Source organism: Prenolepis imparis, unplaced genomic scaffold (assembly GCF_030444845.1).
Source record: "Prenolepis imparis isolate NDT839.2.m4 unplaced genomic scaffold, iyPreImpa1.0 SCAF_1, whole genome shotgun sequence".
NCBI classification, from domain to species: Eukaryota; Metazoa; Arthropoda; class Insecta; order Hymenoptera; family Formicidae; genus Prenolepis; species Prenolepis imparis.
Genome location: NW_028141159.1, coordinates 19294084 through 19309721, shown reverse-complemented (window position 1 = coordinate 19309721; position 15638 = coordinate 19294084). Strand labels below are relative to the sequence as shown.

The 15638-nt window shown below is 31.3% G+C and overlaps 2 protein-coding genes across 14 annotated transcripts in view; one reads left to right on the top strand and one right to left on the bottom strand.

Annotated features, from left to right (window-relative positions):
* The window catches only part of LOC145935175 (rho guanine nucleotide exchange factor 17), a 52874-nt gene extending 47996 nt beyond the window's left edge, over nucleotides 1–4878 (top strand). For 4 of the 10 annotated variants that reach the window (XM_083036294.1, XM_083036301.1, XM_083036349.1 and 1 more), the window contains 6 exons: nucleotides 291–530; nucleotides 624–691; nucleotides 789–1115; nucleotides 1569–1742; nucleotides 2288–2568; nucleotides 3632–4878. In XM_083036294.1, coding sequence (XP_082892420.1) covers nucleotides 291–530; nucleotides 624–691; nucleotides 789–1115; nucleotides 1569–1742; nucleotides 2288–2547 — 1069 coding nt within the window. In that variant the 3' untranslated portion in view covers nucleotides 2548–2568; nucleotides 3632–4878. Of the gene's footprint in view, nucleotides 1–290; nucleotides 531–623; nucleotides 692–788; nucleotides 1116–1554; nucleotides 1743–2287; nucleotides 2569–2891; nucleotides 2919–3631 lie in introns of those variants that run through there. The other 6 variants (XM_083036369.1, XM_083036316.1, XM_083036308.1 and 3 more) reach the window with 5 other exon arrangements.
* A 2418-nt stretch (nucleotides 4879–7296) lies between these two features.
* Nucleotides 7297–14906, bottom strand: LOC145935227 (prostaglandin E2 receptor EP3 subtype). Of its 4 annotated transcripts, none has more exons than XM_083036383.1 (7): nucleotides 14607–14906; nucleotides 13419–13975; nucleotides 12382–12621; nucleotides 9893–10070; nucleotides 9433–9674; nucleotides 8563–8791; nucleotides 7297–8267 (listed from the first exon to the last, which is right to left on the bottom strand). In XM_083036383.1, exons 2-7 carry the CDS (start codon nucleotides 13614–13616, stop codon nucleotides 8158–8160), a joined length of 1197 nt encoding a protein of 398 aa, XP_082892509.1. In that variant the 5' UTR covers nucleotides 13617–13975; nucleotides 14607–14906; the 3' UTR covers nucleotides 7297–8157. The 4 variants fall into 4 exon arrangements, with proteins under 4 accessions (XP_082892509.1, XP_082892503.1, XP_082892514.1 ...); XM_083036377.1 differs by having other exon boundaries at nucleotides 14697–14906; XM_083036388.1 differs by having other exon boundaries at nucleotides 9893–10067; nucleotides 14697–14906.
* Between the last annotated feature and the right edge of the window lie 732 nt (nucleotides 14907–15638).

Below are 15638 nucleotides of genomic sequence, written 5' to 3'. Positions count from 1 at the left end.
CGTAAATAACGATATCTCCGTGACAGTTGGCAATACCAAACGGTTTATAGCTATAGATATGATTTATTTAAAAAAATGGTCATACATTATATTATGGAATAAATATAAAATTATTTCGAACGCAATTCTATTCAGAAAAAGAAATCTCTGTTTAAATTCAATATAATTTTTATTAAAATTGGTTAATTTTCTTCTAAAATAAATAATCAAATTTTTTCTAAGATCAAAAGAAATAGAACAGTTCTTGCGCATCGGTTTAACATATTCATCTTTACTCGCGCATTTCGCAGTAGCTCGAGCTCCGACGATTCGGACTCGGACGACATTCCATGCGCAGATACAGGCAGCGTGACATTGAGCGGAGACATGTCGAGTATTGACAATACTACCGCGGAGGAGGACGCGAATCAGCCCACGATGTGGCTGGGAACCGAGGACGGTTGCATCCACGTGTACAACTGCAACGACAACATTCGGATCAAGAAGAACAAGGTGAAGATCCAACACGGCAGCAGCGTGCACTGCATCATGTAAGAGCCTTCTGCTAATTTTATTATCATTATTCTCCATAAATAGTATATTATTTTTTAATGATCTATCTTTTACGCAATACGCAATTTCAGATACTTGGATAACAAGGTGTTCGTCTCTCTTGCCAATGGAGACATCACCGTTTACGTTCGGGACCATAGTACGTGTTGCGATATACTTTTCGAACAATGTTTTTTTGTGATTTATGACAAAATAATTTAAAAAAAATTTATTCTGCTTTCCCCATTGTATCGTAGCCGGTGGATGGAACACATCGGATCCAACGACGGTATCCGTCGGGACGGTGGCATCGCCGGTAACCAAGATGCTATCCGTTTCCGGGAAGCTGTGGTGCGGCTGTCACAACAGTGTTAAAGTTTTAAATACTCACACACTGGACATCGAGCACACGTTCACAGTCAGCAGCGATACGAGCCGCGCCGTATCCTGTATGGCGAATTCTGGAGGCTTAGGCGTCTGGATCTCCTTACACAATAGTGCTGTGCTAAGGCTTTTCCATTCCGGTAGCTATGAATGCCTAACAGATATCAATATCGCGCCGGCTGTCACCAAAATGCTTGCCAGTAAGTCTCAACTCTCGAACAATTGGAAATCTTTATCATATTGTGTTAAGTATCCTCTTAATTATTTCCATCATTTATTGATTAATTTCCATCGATAACATCCTTGCAATTTAAATTTTAAGATAATAAATATTCTGATGGTACTTGTAATTTTAATAACTTCCGATATATATCGATCAAATTTACAGAATCAAGCCAGGTTAAAACTTACTGTATAAAATTCCTCTTAATTTAAAACTGCCTCTTTCTCTACCTAATAAATATTTACCGTTAAAAGATATAAAGAGATAAAAATAGATATAACAAGATAATACATATAATAAACTGACCTTTCAAGCTTATTGATATGCACCGTGTTTTATTCTATTTGATTCGTTAATTGATCAACGGCAACGAGCCCTCGTTTAGGGACGAGATCCGGCACTTATTTTAACGGAAGCGTTAAATTTGCTGCAGGTTGCGATGACATAATCCGGCAGCACAAGGCCGCGTGTCTCAGGGTTACCGCACTGTTGGCTTGCAACGAGTTGCTTTGGATCGGCACGAGCGCCGGTGTACTGCTCACTGTGCCAATTCCCCATATAAAGCCATCCACTCAGAGGATGTCGCAGCCACCGATCGTGACTGGTGCGTATATTGACGTCACATTCTCGTCACATTCTGTCGCCGTTATTATTGCGCCGTGATATAATTAGAAAACTGGCCGACATCCCAAATCGCGCTCGATGCTCGTTCGTGCGAAAGGAGCGATCGATCAGTGTCAAGTTTTTATTATTTTTTTTTTTTTAGCGTGTAGGATGTAACGTCGTGATTTGTACAAGCATATATTAATCGTCTTTTTTTTTATTTGTATACATAATTAATATCGTATGTAATGCTTCGGGAAAATTTAATCAGTTAATTATTGGTAATTTACACATGTACGTGCTAACACTTCGATGTAATGAAAGTAAGAAAAAAAAATCAATCTCGTAAAAATCTTCAGAAATTCAAATTATACATGCGAGGCTATTTTTATGTGGATCGTGTTAAAACGGTAATCGCAAAGTTTTAAGGATCGTGATTATGAAATCTGCGTGCTACGTCTTTTCTAACATTTTTACGAAGCGGAAAATTTAGAGATCTGAAATCTTTATTTTAATCTAACGAAATAATTATTTTGTTGCCCGCAGGAATTCCTCATGGACACACGGGACACGTGCGTTTTCTCACCTGCGTGGAAACGCCGAATTCCTCGAAGCCCGATCCTCGTCCGAAGGTGAATCGTTACTCGTTGAAGTTGAATAAAACGCAGCAGAATATCAATCGTGGCAAACTCCTGGTGATATCTGGCGGAGATGGTTACGAAGACTTCCGTGGACCTCAAGCATCCGCGGAACTGCAGGCCGGTCGCGAGGATTCCACAAATCATTTGCTGCTGTGGAAAGTGTGATATGATCTCGTACGACCCCAGGTAAAAGACGAATAATCTTGAAAATTTATATTTATATTTACAATATAAATTATCAAGGTATATTAAATTAATTACAATTAATTATATCGTTTTAAATACGCGACGTTGTTAACATAGAAAAGAAAAATATTAGATTTTATAGACTAATTATCATATTAAAAATAACAGTCATAGAGATGCAGAATTATTGTTTCTATAAAAAATTTATCGATTATTTTAAAATAAGTTTTTCTTCTTATTAGAATTCTTTCTTTTTAATATTTTTAGTATTTTTATTAACATTTTGCAAAATTAAATTTTTTATCATGCTGAACAATGTTCAGGATGATGCAGTAGCTACTTTACATCTAGTAAGTATTGCATTATTTTATCGAAATTTTAAATATAATATCCAATAGATAATAACCGATAGAATTTAAATATGTATGATTTGTCACTTATACATATGTTTCCTGTAGTAATGACTTTATTTTTTATTATCTTTTATTGTGTTTTTATTGTGTTTTTAAACAATCGGAAAATTTCATATCTTGAGGCAGGTAAGAGTCTTATATCTATTAAAATCTTTACATTTATATATTATTTTGACAGGCACGCTTATATTTAATGTAAAAATTGAAACAAAAAGTAACAATTTAATCCCATTGTAAGAAGCTAGTTGAAATATGTAATTTTTATTATTTAAAGGAATTTCTCTTTCCTGATTCGCTTGTTTTAGTCTTCAATCATTTTATTTAAATCAGTGACTATAGATCTAGAATATATGTTATTTTATCGATATAATATATAATCTGAAAAAAAAGAATACAAAAATATAAGAACAAAATATCGCAGCAATCATCCTGATATGGAAACACATAAAAATTATCATTAATTTTTAATACTATTACATAATTTATATCGCACTCGTTCGAACGATAATGAATTGAGTTTGCTTTGGAGAGATAGTTTCAATCGAATATGCTTGATTTTGGGTGGATCTTGGGTGATATCAATATAATCACCGTAAATTCTCGCGTTATCGCGTGGTGGAGCGATTTGACGAAGATCACCTGTATTGTAGGCAAGGGTCGCGGTAAACGAAAGCCGGCATGACACGCCGTGGGAATCGTTGTTGTACGCGCAGCAGGATGCAGACGGACGCAACCGCCGTCGTCTGATCGTGGCCGATCAGGACGCGCCGGCAGGTCGGGTTTTTAAAGAGCGCGGTAGGATTCTTTGGCTGATATTAGCCGAGTGGATTAAAGGTAAGATGCGGGAACTGCACTTTCAGGACGTGAGAAAGTATCGACTGTAGTTCGCGCGAGAGTCCGACTAATCGAGGACGGTCTTGGACCTGTCTTTCTCTCTTTTTTTTCCCCTCATCTTTGCGCGATCTACATATAAACGGATGTTGTACGTCCGTTGTTGTTTGGCCGTCATCAGTCGCGCAAGTCTGACACAAAATCGTCCACCAACGACAAGTGCTCGCGATGGTCGAATTATTTTTGTTTTTTAAATATATATTTGAAAAGTGATATATTATGAAACAACAACTCTGTTATAATATCTAGAAACCTGGATGTTTAAAAATTCTATGCATATATTTTTTTCACATTATAGATTATTAAATTATTAACAATTTTCATTGTATTATATTTATTTCGATTCCGTATTTGTAATATTTATTATGTAGCATAATAAAAAATTAATTAATTTCTCTGCATTGAGCACGTGCCTTTGGTCAATAAAATCGGACAAATCGCGAGATCGAATGTTATGTTGGAGAAGTGATAGGATCTGATTCTAAATGTAATATTCTCGATGTCGATGTATGTTTGCTGTATACGCAAAGACGCGATTTCAAGGATGGCCCATATGTTAAATCAGCATACTCCCAAACGACACAAAAGTTCAAAAGACATCTACAGACTTGACTTGTCTTGTAAATGACGATAAATGCTTTTTAAACGCTTGTGTCTTTCGGGCTTGATTTTCTTTTAGTTGCACTTTCTAACATCTTACAAGTTTAAAACGGTAAGTGTACAGTGAAACTTTTAAAGGATATATACATATATACATATAAAGAAAATAAAAAGTGCAACTAAAAAACGTGTTAAGGGGCCGATCAAGTAAATCATCGACATCGATAAATCGACGATAGTGGAGTACGGTACCTGGCAGGGCGTTGAATCGAGCTTATATATGTATGTATAGATGTATCAACACTGGCCTAAATCAATTAGCAGATATATAGAGATCTATAATTTGTTACGATACTAAAGTGCTAAAAAAAAAAAAAAAAACGAAAATTTACTCCCCGTTCGTCGATCGATGCCGCGAAAGTACTGTCATATTTGGTTATTTCTAGTACGTTATATAAAAATGTAATTCGATGTGTTCGTGTTAATTGTTGAGGAATTTATCGGATCTGTGTACATCAAAGGCGTTGAAGTTGCAGTAATTTAATACAAAAATTTATTTATTTAAAAATGGCGAGAGAAACCAAATTTGAAGCTTTCGCTTACTAGAAGTGAATGTTTATATTTTATCTGGATTTTATTATTTTCTAATTAAGAGTGTGAAAGCAAATTTATATAACTGCAACTCAGTACAAGTGCCAATAAATCTTTCATAAATTCGTCATCATGTACTCGTTTTATTTCATTCTTTTTTATTCTTTATATAGAGAATATTACAAAATTTTGAAGTTCCGTTTCAAATTCACAAAAAAATTAATTATAATAGATGTTAAAAAATGATTATTTTCAAAGATTTTTAAGTTTTCTAATATTTGATTCGTGCAAAGAAATTGTGTTAAAAAAATAAGGATGAATATTAAAATTTAATTATATTATACATTCTTTGGTACACGCATAGTTATTTGTGTTTATTTATTTTTTTGCAAGAATACATACATTATATAATTTACAATCAAAAAAGCATTGCAGAATTAACAAAATACAAAAGAGATTTTAAAAGGTTGTGCACCACTGTTTTTGTACGATCGTGATAATTGATAATTTAGTCTTTTACACTCGCTGCTTCTGCGATCAAGTTTTTGCAATCAATGTAAAATTATATAACAATTTAAAAGCACGTTTAATTCAAGATAAGGAGATTTGATAATAAAAATTGCAGTGCATTTAACGCGATAAATTATCGCTTCTATTAAGTATCACTTATGTGATACGAATATTCGAAGAATTAATTGCTGTTTTGACTTTTAGCTAAAAAAACATGCAACATTGATTGCCATAAGTACGCAGTTGTGTGTGATTTAAATAGTCGACAGTCTGTAATAAAGTATAGTACGCCTGACAATAATTAAATTATAATGAACCTCGAATTATACACGAGACCAACCGAAGTTGTATATGTATATATAAAAGCCATCAATGTTTCTACTTGTGACATCCTTTGTTGTTCATAAAAACAAGCGACTGTAAAAGCAACGGCCAAGTAATTATTCCGATTATCTGCGAATGTAGTGATTTACGTGATGTTGAATTCAGTTAGTATTTAATTAATTGTGTTACGTGAGTAAATTGCTTACAATTCACAATGGAAAAAAATCCATAAATTAAGTACAATGGATATTGTATTAAACGTCAGAGATAAAAAAATTGTTCGTAATTCAAAGTTTATTATCGTCTTACGCAATATTTCGGCTTTTACGGTTTATTAATCTTATTCGAATATATATTCAAGACACACAACTAGACATCTTTTTAGATCTTTTAGATAAAGAAATGTGGTATTTATCGTTCTATGCAAACTCTTGGTCTTTCCATTCTGATGTTCGACAATTCTATTTATGTGTGTATGTCGATTATAATGTTTAAATCGGGATTTGGTGCGCACTTGTTTATCGCACAAAAATAATATTTTGTCTCTCAGAAGGATATATTATCAAATTATGTAAATTTTCATCGAATTAAAACGGAAATACATGTATGAGTGTGAATGATATATTTATAATCAAGTATAACTTCGATTTTTAAGAGATCGGTCTCCAAGCAAATATACACGGTGTAACGTCGCGGAATGTGAGAAAAATATTGAGATATTGCGCTTTTAATTGAAACTTAAATTATCATTGGAAGGGAAAATTAAAAAATATATTTTATCGGAGACAATACACACACATATACATATCGATAATATATTAAATGAACAAAAGAATTATTTTTGGAATATATGTATATCCAATTGATGTAAAATTTTAATGTTTGACATTTCTGCGCAAAAACATAATAATAAATGATATAATATAATAATGTTACATAATGATGAAATGTGTATTGCATCTTTCTTTTATATTATAAATAAATTATAATATATAAGAGAGCAAAAATATAGAGAGCGCGATCACAATAACTTCCGTTATTGACGTTACCTCTTGTATATCGCGCCCCACACAATGTATACATAAATTTTAATTACAACTTGCATTTGTGAAATGTGTATACATTTCTCGAGCAAGACTCCACTTTTTCGATGGTGAGTACATAAGTTATATTTTTAATATTGTCAGTGTCTATGGGCGAGTTATCTGCTTTGACACACGTGATTACACTTGTATTATATATAATGTCATTCGATTTTTTTTTATTCTCATTATTATTGGTTATCTCGCTGCGCTATATCACTTCGAACATTATAATATATAGCATATGACATGACGATATCTTAGATTCTGTACAAAGAATGCGAAGTGTATGTGTTTGCATTCTACCCTTTTTGTACGTGTGTGCGAGAGTATTTGTGGATGTGTGCTTGTTCCGGAGATCGGAATCGTGATCTAGAGAATTTCGGATTAACATTTATTATTCCAAAATTGTTAAACGTGCATAAATACTATGCGATACCGTGCGATATACACAAAATATTAACATATATATGTATGATACTATGTACAAATAACGATGTTCGTTTAAAATAAAGTCGTTTACAAATATATTGACGTTGTAATATACGTACGTCGCGAAATAAAGACAGATACATATAAAATTATTTACGTTGCTATCAAGACTGGGAAAATATTTCAGATACACATCATAAATACTTGAAATGATTTAATTGCATCTTTTATCTTCTGAACTAGGAAAAAGTTTTGTAAGAATAAATATCTGTGTGTGTGTGTTTTATATCTTTTAAACTACATTTTTTCTCCTTAAAATGCACTTTTCATTATTTTATATTTTATTTTTTGAATTTATGTTTGGAGAATACATTTTTTTCTCATTCCGCTCTGATTGCATTGTACTTTGGTTACCTGCGTAATTAATATACTTTATGCTAATTGCGCAGGCAATTAATAAATCCGTCATTTATTTTTTACGCTTATTATTGACTAGAAACTTACATAAATATACATTTAAGAATAAATCGATTTAAATATATTTTTTATCTACAAGCTAAACTGCTCTCTTTTTATATTTAGGTAATGTTGATTTCGTGCGCAAAAAAAAATCAACTTGCGTAAATGAACGATGTTTTCAATAATCAAAAAAGAAGCAAATATCTCCCGATGTCAAAATTACCCAAATATTCATACATGGTGTGATTTTTCAATCGCTTTAGGAAGATCATTCGCACAAGCCGGTTTCAGAGAGATGCTGTGGCGAGATGCGAATCATGTTTCTCGCTGACAGGTGTCGATGGAGCAGTAATCGGTGTAGATAGATCACCACTGCTACATTGATGATCCATTGTTCCTATTATAAAATAAGTTTTGTGGCAATTTTGTAAAATTTACATTTTTATTTTGCCTCACCAATAATAATAATTTACATTTTTAATTATAGTATAGTAGTCATACTTAATCGTTCTATTTTATTTTTACTTACATATGACCATCTTGTTATATTAATAATGTAAATTATACTTGTAAATTATACCTGTAATATGAACAATTTTACCTTGTTATAAATTCTTACATGTTTATCAACCGTTGTCGTAAACTTTTGACGTATATAAGTCTCTTCGATATTCAAATTTTGGTCATCTCACCTGTAAACGAATTCGAACGGCTTCGATCCGGCCAGCAGATCCTGCAGAGCGGTTTCAGCAATCGGAATCTCGGTCGTGGTACACGCAAAAGTACATAAATATACGGATCCAAGGTGAAGTGAATGCATAAAAGAATATCGGCTATGATATGGAAGATACGAATAAATTTTCGTACAGCGGTCGCCGTTTGAGGTAGTCGCATCGCGAATTGTGCCAGCGGAATAGAAATCTATGAGCAAAAATAAAAAATAAAAAAAGGTAAGTAATTTCCAACAAAACATTGATAATTGAATTGAGCATTATTGAGAGAATATGCCACAGAGCAAAATGAATTTTTATAAATAGACCAAAGTATTTACAAGTTTTTTGTAAATCTTTCCTTTCACAAAAATTTTTATAGATGAAATACAAAGGATCTATATACTTTTCTTTATATTATTAAATTTGACTTGATAACAAAGAAAAATGATATGTTTCTAATGCAATCGTAAAAGAAAAATTATTTATTGACTCATCTTATTGTGATTTTTCTGAACACAAAATTTTCTGTTATCCAACAAAATTGTCAACAGAATGAATTCAGAATCAATTCAGAGACCGTCAGAATATTGGCTCGCGGATGTCTCGATGGCTCGTACGTGAGACTATTTTCAAATATTCATTATTCAGCCTTGCTGACCTTCGTCGCTTTTAAAACGGAAACGCACGATTTTTGTACTGATTAGATATAAATAATTACGATTATTGTTTCCGGTGAGAAGATTCGCTTCTTGTAAATCGATCAATTTATTTAAAAATACGATTCAAGTGTCACTGTTTTTTCACACAATTTTATTATAAATCAAAACTAATTGAAGTCGACAAACTTACCATGTGTGGCATCCAGCAGATAACGAATGATATCGATAAAACAGCCATAAGTCTCGCGAAAGCCTTTTCCTCAGTCGTAGCAACTTCCGATTGATTCAGAGGTCCGGCTAACGTTAGCAAAGGTTTTGCTCGCGATGAGGCTCTGCAGATTCGTCTGAGAGAACCCGCGCGTCGACTTAATCTACTTAAAGCCCTAGAGACTGTCAAATTGCACCAGACAATGGACAAACATAAGAGTGTACCTATAAATAAGAGATCCTTAAAATAATCAGTATAATACAAAAATAATCCTTTAACATTTGAATTCTTCTTGTTAAAAAATAAAATAATAATTATGTAATTTTACATTTATATTTATTATTATATAAATATGTGCAGCTTTCAATTTTTAATAAGAGTACACCTATACTTTTAACAAATCTTAATGAGTATGTTTACTGTCATTTAGTGATCTACTCACCGAAAACGAACCATACATAAGCATAAGCAACGTCGCTCGGTTCTGTAGCCTCCCTATAACGAACGCATCGCTCGCCTTTGTAGTATAATCCAAAACCCATAACCGGAAGACTGGTCATCGCCAATGCGACCAGCCAAAGAGCCAACATACAACGCACAATTACCGGATACGTCACCTGCTGGAAGATACATGCGTGTCATCCATTAAGATATCGAAACACCACGATGCGAGCATCGATTTCTTGCTTTCGTGCTGCAATGATTACAAATTGAAGAAATTCAAGGAACCAACTCGATTAATTTTACAAAGAACAACTTGTGGTAAGAGATAACATTTTCCTTTAAATTTTGAAATGTTTTAAACTTTGACGAAAATGAAATCTATGAGCACAATACACAATTTATCTCGCGACAAGATAAAGACTATAGAACGTCGCTAAAATTGACAATATTTTGTTTAAAGTTCATAAATATTTATTAACTTGTTTTTCTCTGTTTCTAGTGTTGATAAATATTAAAAAATAATTTTTGATCCTTTAATAAAGAAGAAAAATTTTAATCAATAAAATATCCAGAAGCTTCTTGTAGAAAAATCTAATTTATATTTTGATGATTCAAATTTCTACCCTAGATCTCATATTACTATCTTCTCTTCTAATGATTACTAGTGCCTTTAAAAATCAAGTTGCCAAGTTTTGTGTAAGAGATTTTTTTTCCTGAGGGAGACTCTCGAGACATTGAATTTATTACCTCCCAACACTCGCGTAAATCGTCATTACTGCTTCTAATACATTATATGATCTCGGTTGGGATTTATACACTCACCCACTTTCGACTCTTCAGCAGAGAAAGAATTGGGAAAACGTTGGGTCTATTAAATTTAATAAAAACATGAGGGAAACAAGGGACAATTTAATTTTATCGCACTAAATTTTCATGTGCGAATCTCATTTCACACTATACGCAGAAATACGAATGCGGTGTTTGACAGTTTTATTAAATGAGTCCACTTTGACATGCGAAACGTAATATGCGTTTATAAATTGTTTTGATTATTCAATATAAATTCATTATATATAAAATTATATATAAAATTATATATAAAATGCTATTATATATAAAATGCTTTAAAACATATTATAATATTGTTTACGGCGAATATATGTATAAAATAATATTGTAGATGTTAGTAAAAGAAGGAAGTAATGAACTTCTTGGCGACACCACTTTTGTCCTTAAGTGGTATTGATTAATGATTAAGAAACGAGCGTGCTGTGTTGGAAATTACAATTCAATCTATTTTTGGAACAATAAAATGATGTGTGCTCTATACATTAAGAATCATCGATTGAGTTAGACGAAAACGATATCCAAACGTTTAGATTTTCAAACGTTATATTAAAAAAAAAAAAAAAATTTTTTTTAATTTAATATAAGTTTGAACTTTTAATTAATTTAATTTAATCATGCTCTCTGGTAAATTTTTATTAAATTTCTAACTGTTGTGGCTGCTTGTTGAATAAATTCATTAATTTATTATGATTATTCTTACTAAATTAATATAGATTGCAAATTATTACTTTATTTTCGTACATGATATTGTCGAGAAAAACATCTCGAATTAACTTTTTTCTAGAAAAGATAATATTTTGATGATAGGCGAAATAATAACAACATTAATCATCTCCAACTAATTGCAATCTTGGGTGCTGCTTCTGAAGATGATCGCAGTGTAAATTGACGTTTTATTATTACGCAGAGTACGAAAGACGTCAATCTTATCTATCGTGTGTTGCGATCGATACTTTCTTAATTAGTGCTTCTATAAAAAAAATTTTAATCTCATTTCTTGAAACTCGACAATTTGAATTTCAGTGTTTCTATATCAATATAATTTACGAAAATAGTTTCTCCTCCAATTCATTGATCAAATTATCAAGATTCTCTACGCTTTTACGCCTCTTATATCGTCATTATATACGACTGTTCTATAAACGTCGTAGAACTCTGAAATGCTTCTACGGCATAGTGTATAAATTTTCTTACACGCACCAGCTCATCCGCATAAAGCGAAAACACGTCATGAATTACAACGTATAGTTTACTTTGGCAATGCTTAGTCTCGTTAACTTTAGATTTGTTATTAAAAGAATTAATTTTTTCAATAATTAATTACATAATTTCTCTTTACTTGCTTTTCTCTGAGAAAAGAAATTAAATCATTTATTTTATTTATTCTTCTAATTTAGTTTCGCAGTACAAAACATAAGCAAAATAAAATATTTTTTTATGAAAAATATTTCATAAACAAAAAAGATTTAATTCTCAATTAATATATAAAATATAAATTTCAGCAAATTTATCAGGATATTAATCTATTCGATGATGAAAAACAATTGCCTTTGCGCACTTCTGCATAATTAGCTTTTCTTTGAAAAGGGATTACGTTGATTATATTGTATTATGATATTACTCTAAAGTTAAGCTTACCTTCTGATAAACGAAGGGTCTAGTCAAGGCCAACCATCTTTCTGCTGCCATGACAATGGCAACGCAACCGCTAAAGAGGCCAAAAAGTCTCCAAACAACACGTAGAGAGCAAAATGTCCTCATGGACGTCACACCGCCTACATAAATAGTTACATACATTTGTACCAACATACCCAGCAGTGCCACAAGATCGTTGGTTGCTAGACAACGCAGCATCAGCAAGTGTTTACGATTTCTTCTCTGAAATAAAACGAGACCAAAAAGGTGAAATGGCACTCTATAACTTTTTATTGCTAAAAGACTCGCGAAATTTATTCCTGAGTAAGAAGCATGCTTTCAAAATATATTTTTATTATATATGTGTATATATTGTATTTTTATATACTTATATTAAAAGACTACATCTATAATATTTTTTTATATTAAAAGATATTATTAATCGATTTATAATTGTGAATGTCCAGCCTATAATTTGTATTTATTTGCTAATTGCAATAAATTTTTAATTTATAAAATAGTTTTAAATATATGAAAGAGTAATTTAAAATAAAATTTATATTTATTAAAATATTCTAGAAAAACTAAAAAACTTTAGTAACAGAAGTAACAGAAGCTTTAACTTTTTATTATTCTGTTGAAAAATTGTTCGCTGGAGTTTATAAGTCAGTAGTCAAACTATGATTATAAAAAGTTTTAAGGATTATTTACTTTATAATTAATTAAAGGAAAGCATTTTTTAAATTTCTATTTGTAATAAAGAATTTTTTTATTGATAATAATATTTTTGTATGATTAATTGAAAACAGACGCGCAAATTACTATACTTTATATTTAACAATAACATGACATTATAATTTATGCAATATATAAAACATTTCTAATTAATTACGCTAATACTTCTAATTAATAATATTAATTATTAATTTCTATTAATTATTTCTAATTAATGATGTTATTAGCAATAGTATATTGAGAAAGAGTAAATTAATATATATATATAATAAACAAAGAAATAATGTTATCTCGTTGAAAATTACCTTATCTCGATGAAAGAGAATCATTAGAGCAGACACATTGCCGATGACACCGGTTAAGTAGACGAGGGTTAGTACAAGTTGAGAAACGAAAGTCACGTGTCTCTTCGGTATAACACTCGCTATTGCATCGGGTATCATCGTCGTGTTAATAAACATCAAAGTTGACAAAGTATAATTCTGCCAGTTATCCGCTAGCATAATTGCAATTTTTGTAGTACGTTTTGCGCGGTTTAAAAATTTAATTTGACGTAATGTTTGCTTGTTCAACTTCGTCGGAAAACTTATCTTAATAGCGTAAAACGCAATCCGCAATGCAATAACAACGTCTTGACATCATTGTTTGCCAACTGGTTTACATCAATTGTAGTTTAACGTAAACATCACTTCTCTTCGAGTATCGATTATCTCATTAGCAATTATTGTTTTTTCATCAAATTCATATGTGATCGTTTAGGAGTTAGCGCCGAGTATAGTTCGATCATTTGATATATTTTTCTTCTTGCTTTTGTTTTTCGATTAATTTAAATCACGATTAATTCAAAGTAGATAAACTTCTCCTGTTAACATTAAAGCATATAAGTCATTTGTAATTATACAGTTTCAATGCGTTTTTCTTTTTGTTTTTATATTTTCAGAAATAAATGTTATACGGATTACGCGTTGTTGCTCATATATTTCCTTAATGCAAGAAGATGCAAGAAATATCATCAGAGATTTATTTTAAGTTCTAATAAAACTAATTCTAAACTCTATAAAGCAAACCAGTGATTTAGAGTTCTTACATGTAACATTAAAAAAAAATTTTAATTGAAAAATATTCTCCAAATTATTACGATATTACGACTAATTGGAAATAATAGAAAATTACAATATAATATACAGATAGATTTCAAAGTATATTAATCTCGATTAAATCAATCAATTGTGCTGAAAATATGAATTACAGAAATTTACAAATTATACGATTTTATAAATTTTTTTCTTGCATTTTATTATTTATCTGAAAATTTGATATAGAAATGAAATATCGTCGCCACAGTTAACAATTTTTAATAATCTTATTCACTGTAAATTATCGGAAACAAATTATATATATTATAGAAATCTTGAAATATTAACAGTCTATAATTTCTCGAAATTTCTAAAATTCAGATTTTGGCGCAACAAAAATCAGAAAAATTCAGAGACCGTCTCTCTGTAGATTCGACTTTTCAAACTTTTTTATTCGATCACTGTCTCGTGAAATTTGGGATTCTTCAAAACAAGGCTCAGTTTCACCTAAATCGCAGTCTGTCGATTAAGTTCTGATTCTCGTATCGATAAGAAAGGTCGATCACTCGTCGCGCTCTTCTCGTCGCAGGTAATCCTGGAGAGTCAACGATCGACAAAATAAACCTATGAATTTCCCGATTAAAGCTAAACACAGAAATCTTGAATGAAAGATTTCTAGAGTATCTTGAAGGGTATCAAGAGATTCCTTCGACGGAGTCGCCGTCTAACTGATTGGAATCATGCGTTCGGATCCAGTTTTGTTTACTCCCGTAGGACGATTCGATCGCAACGGCGCCTGCGCGGGGTCATCAGGAGCAATCATCAATCATTGCTAAATTTATCAGTAATATTAGTAATGCAAATAACGATGCATAATAAATTTAGTTTTTGTAAATATGATTATCTTTATGCAAAAGCTCAAATATTATTTTAATTTTACGGATAAACTTTAAATATGTATATATGTTCAAAATTTGATCACACAGAGATATTTTAATTCTGTCTTTTAAATTTTAGTCTAAGAAAATTATAATCAAATTATATCTATCAAATTATACAAACAAAATTATGCGCAAGTTGTGTGTAATTATATATATGTGTATATATATATATATATATATTTCGCAATTTGTGTAATACTTTATAATATCAATATTTATTATTGCATTAATAATAATAATTAATAATAATTTTATACCGATTTAGATAAATTAATGATGAGAAAACATTTGCTTTCGGTGCCTCGAAACGATTCGCGCAAATTTTAATTCGCTGGCATGTGGGTGATAATGAATAATACATGCTACATGTGCTTTTCGTATACAAGACAGCACACTGGTCGATAAGTAATTTCAAGCACGGGAGCGATAATGCGCTAAACAAACGCTCTGCCCCTTCAAGGATACAAGAGCACAATGAATTGCATTTCCAGTAAGGAATGGCGATGAA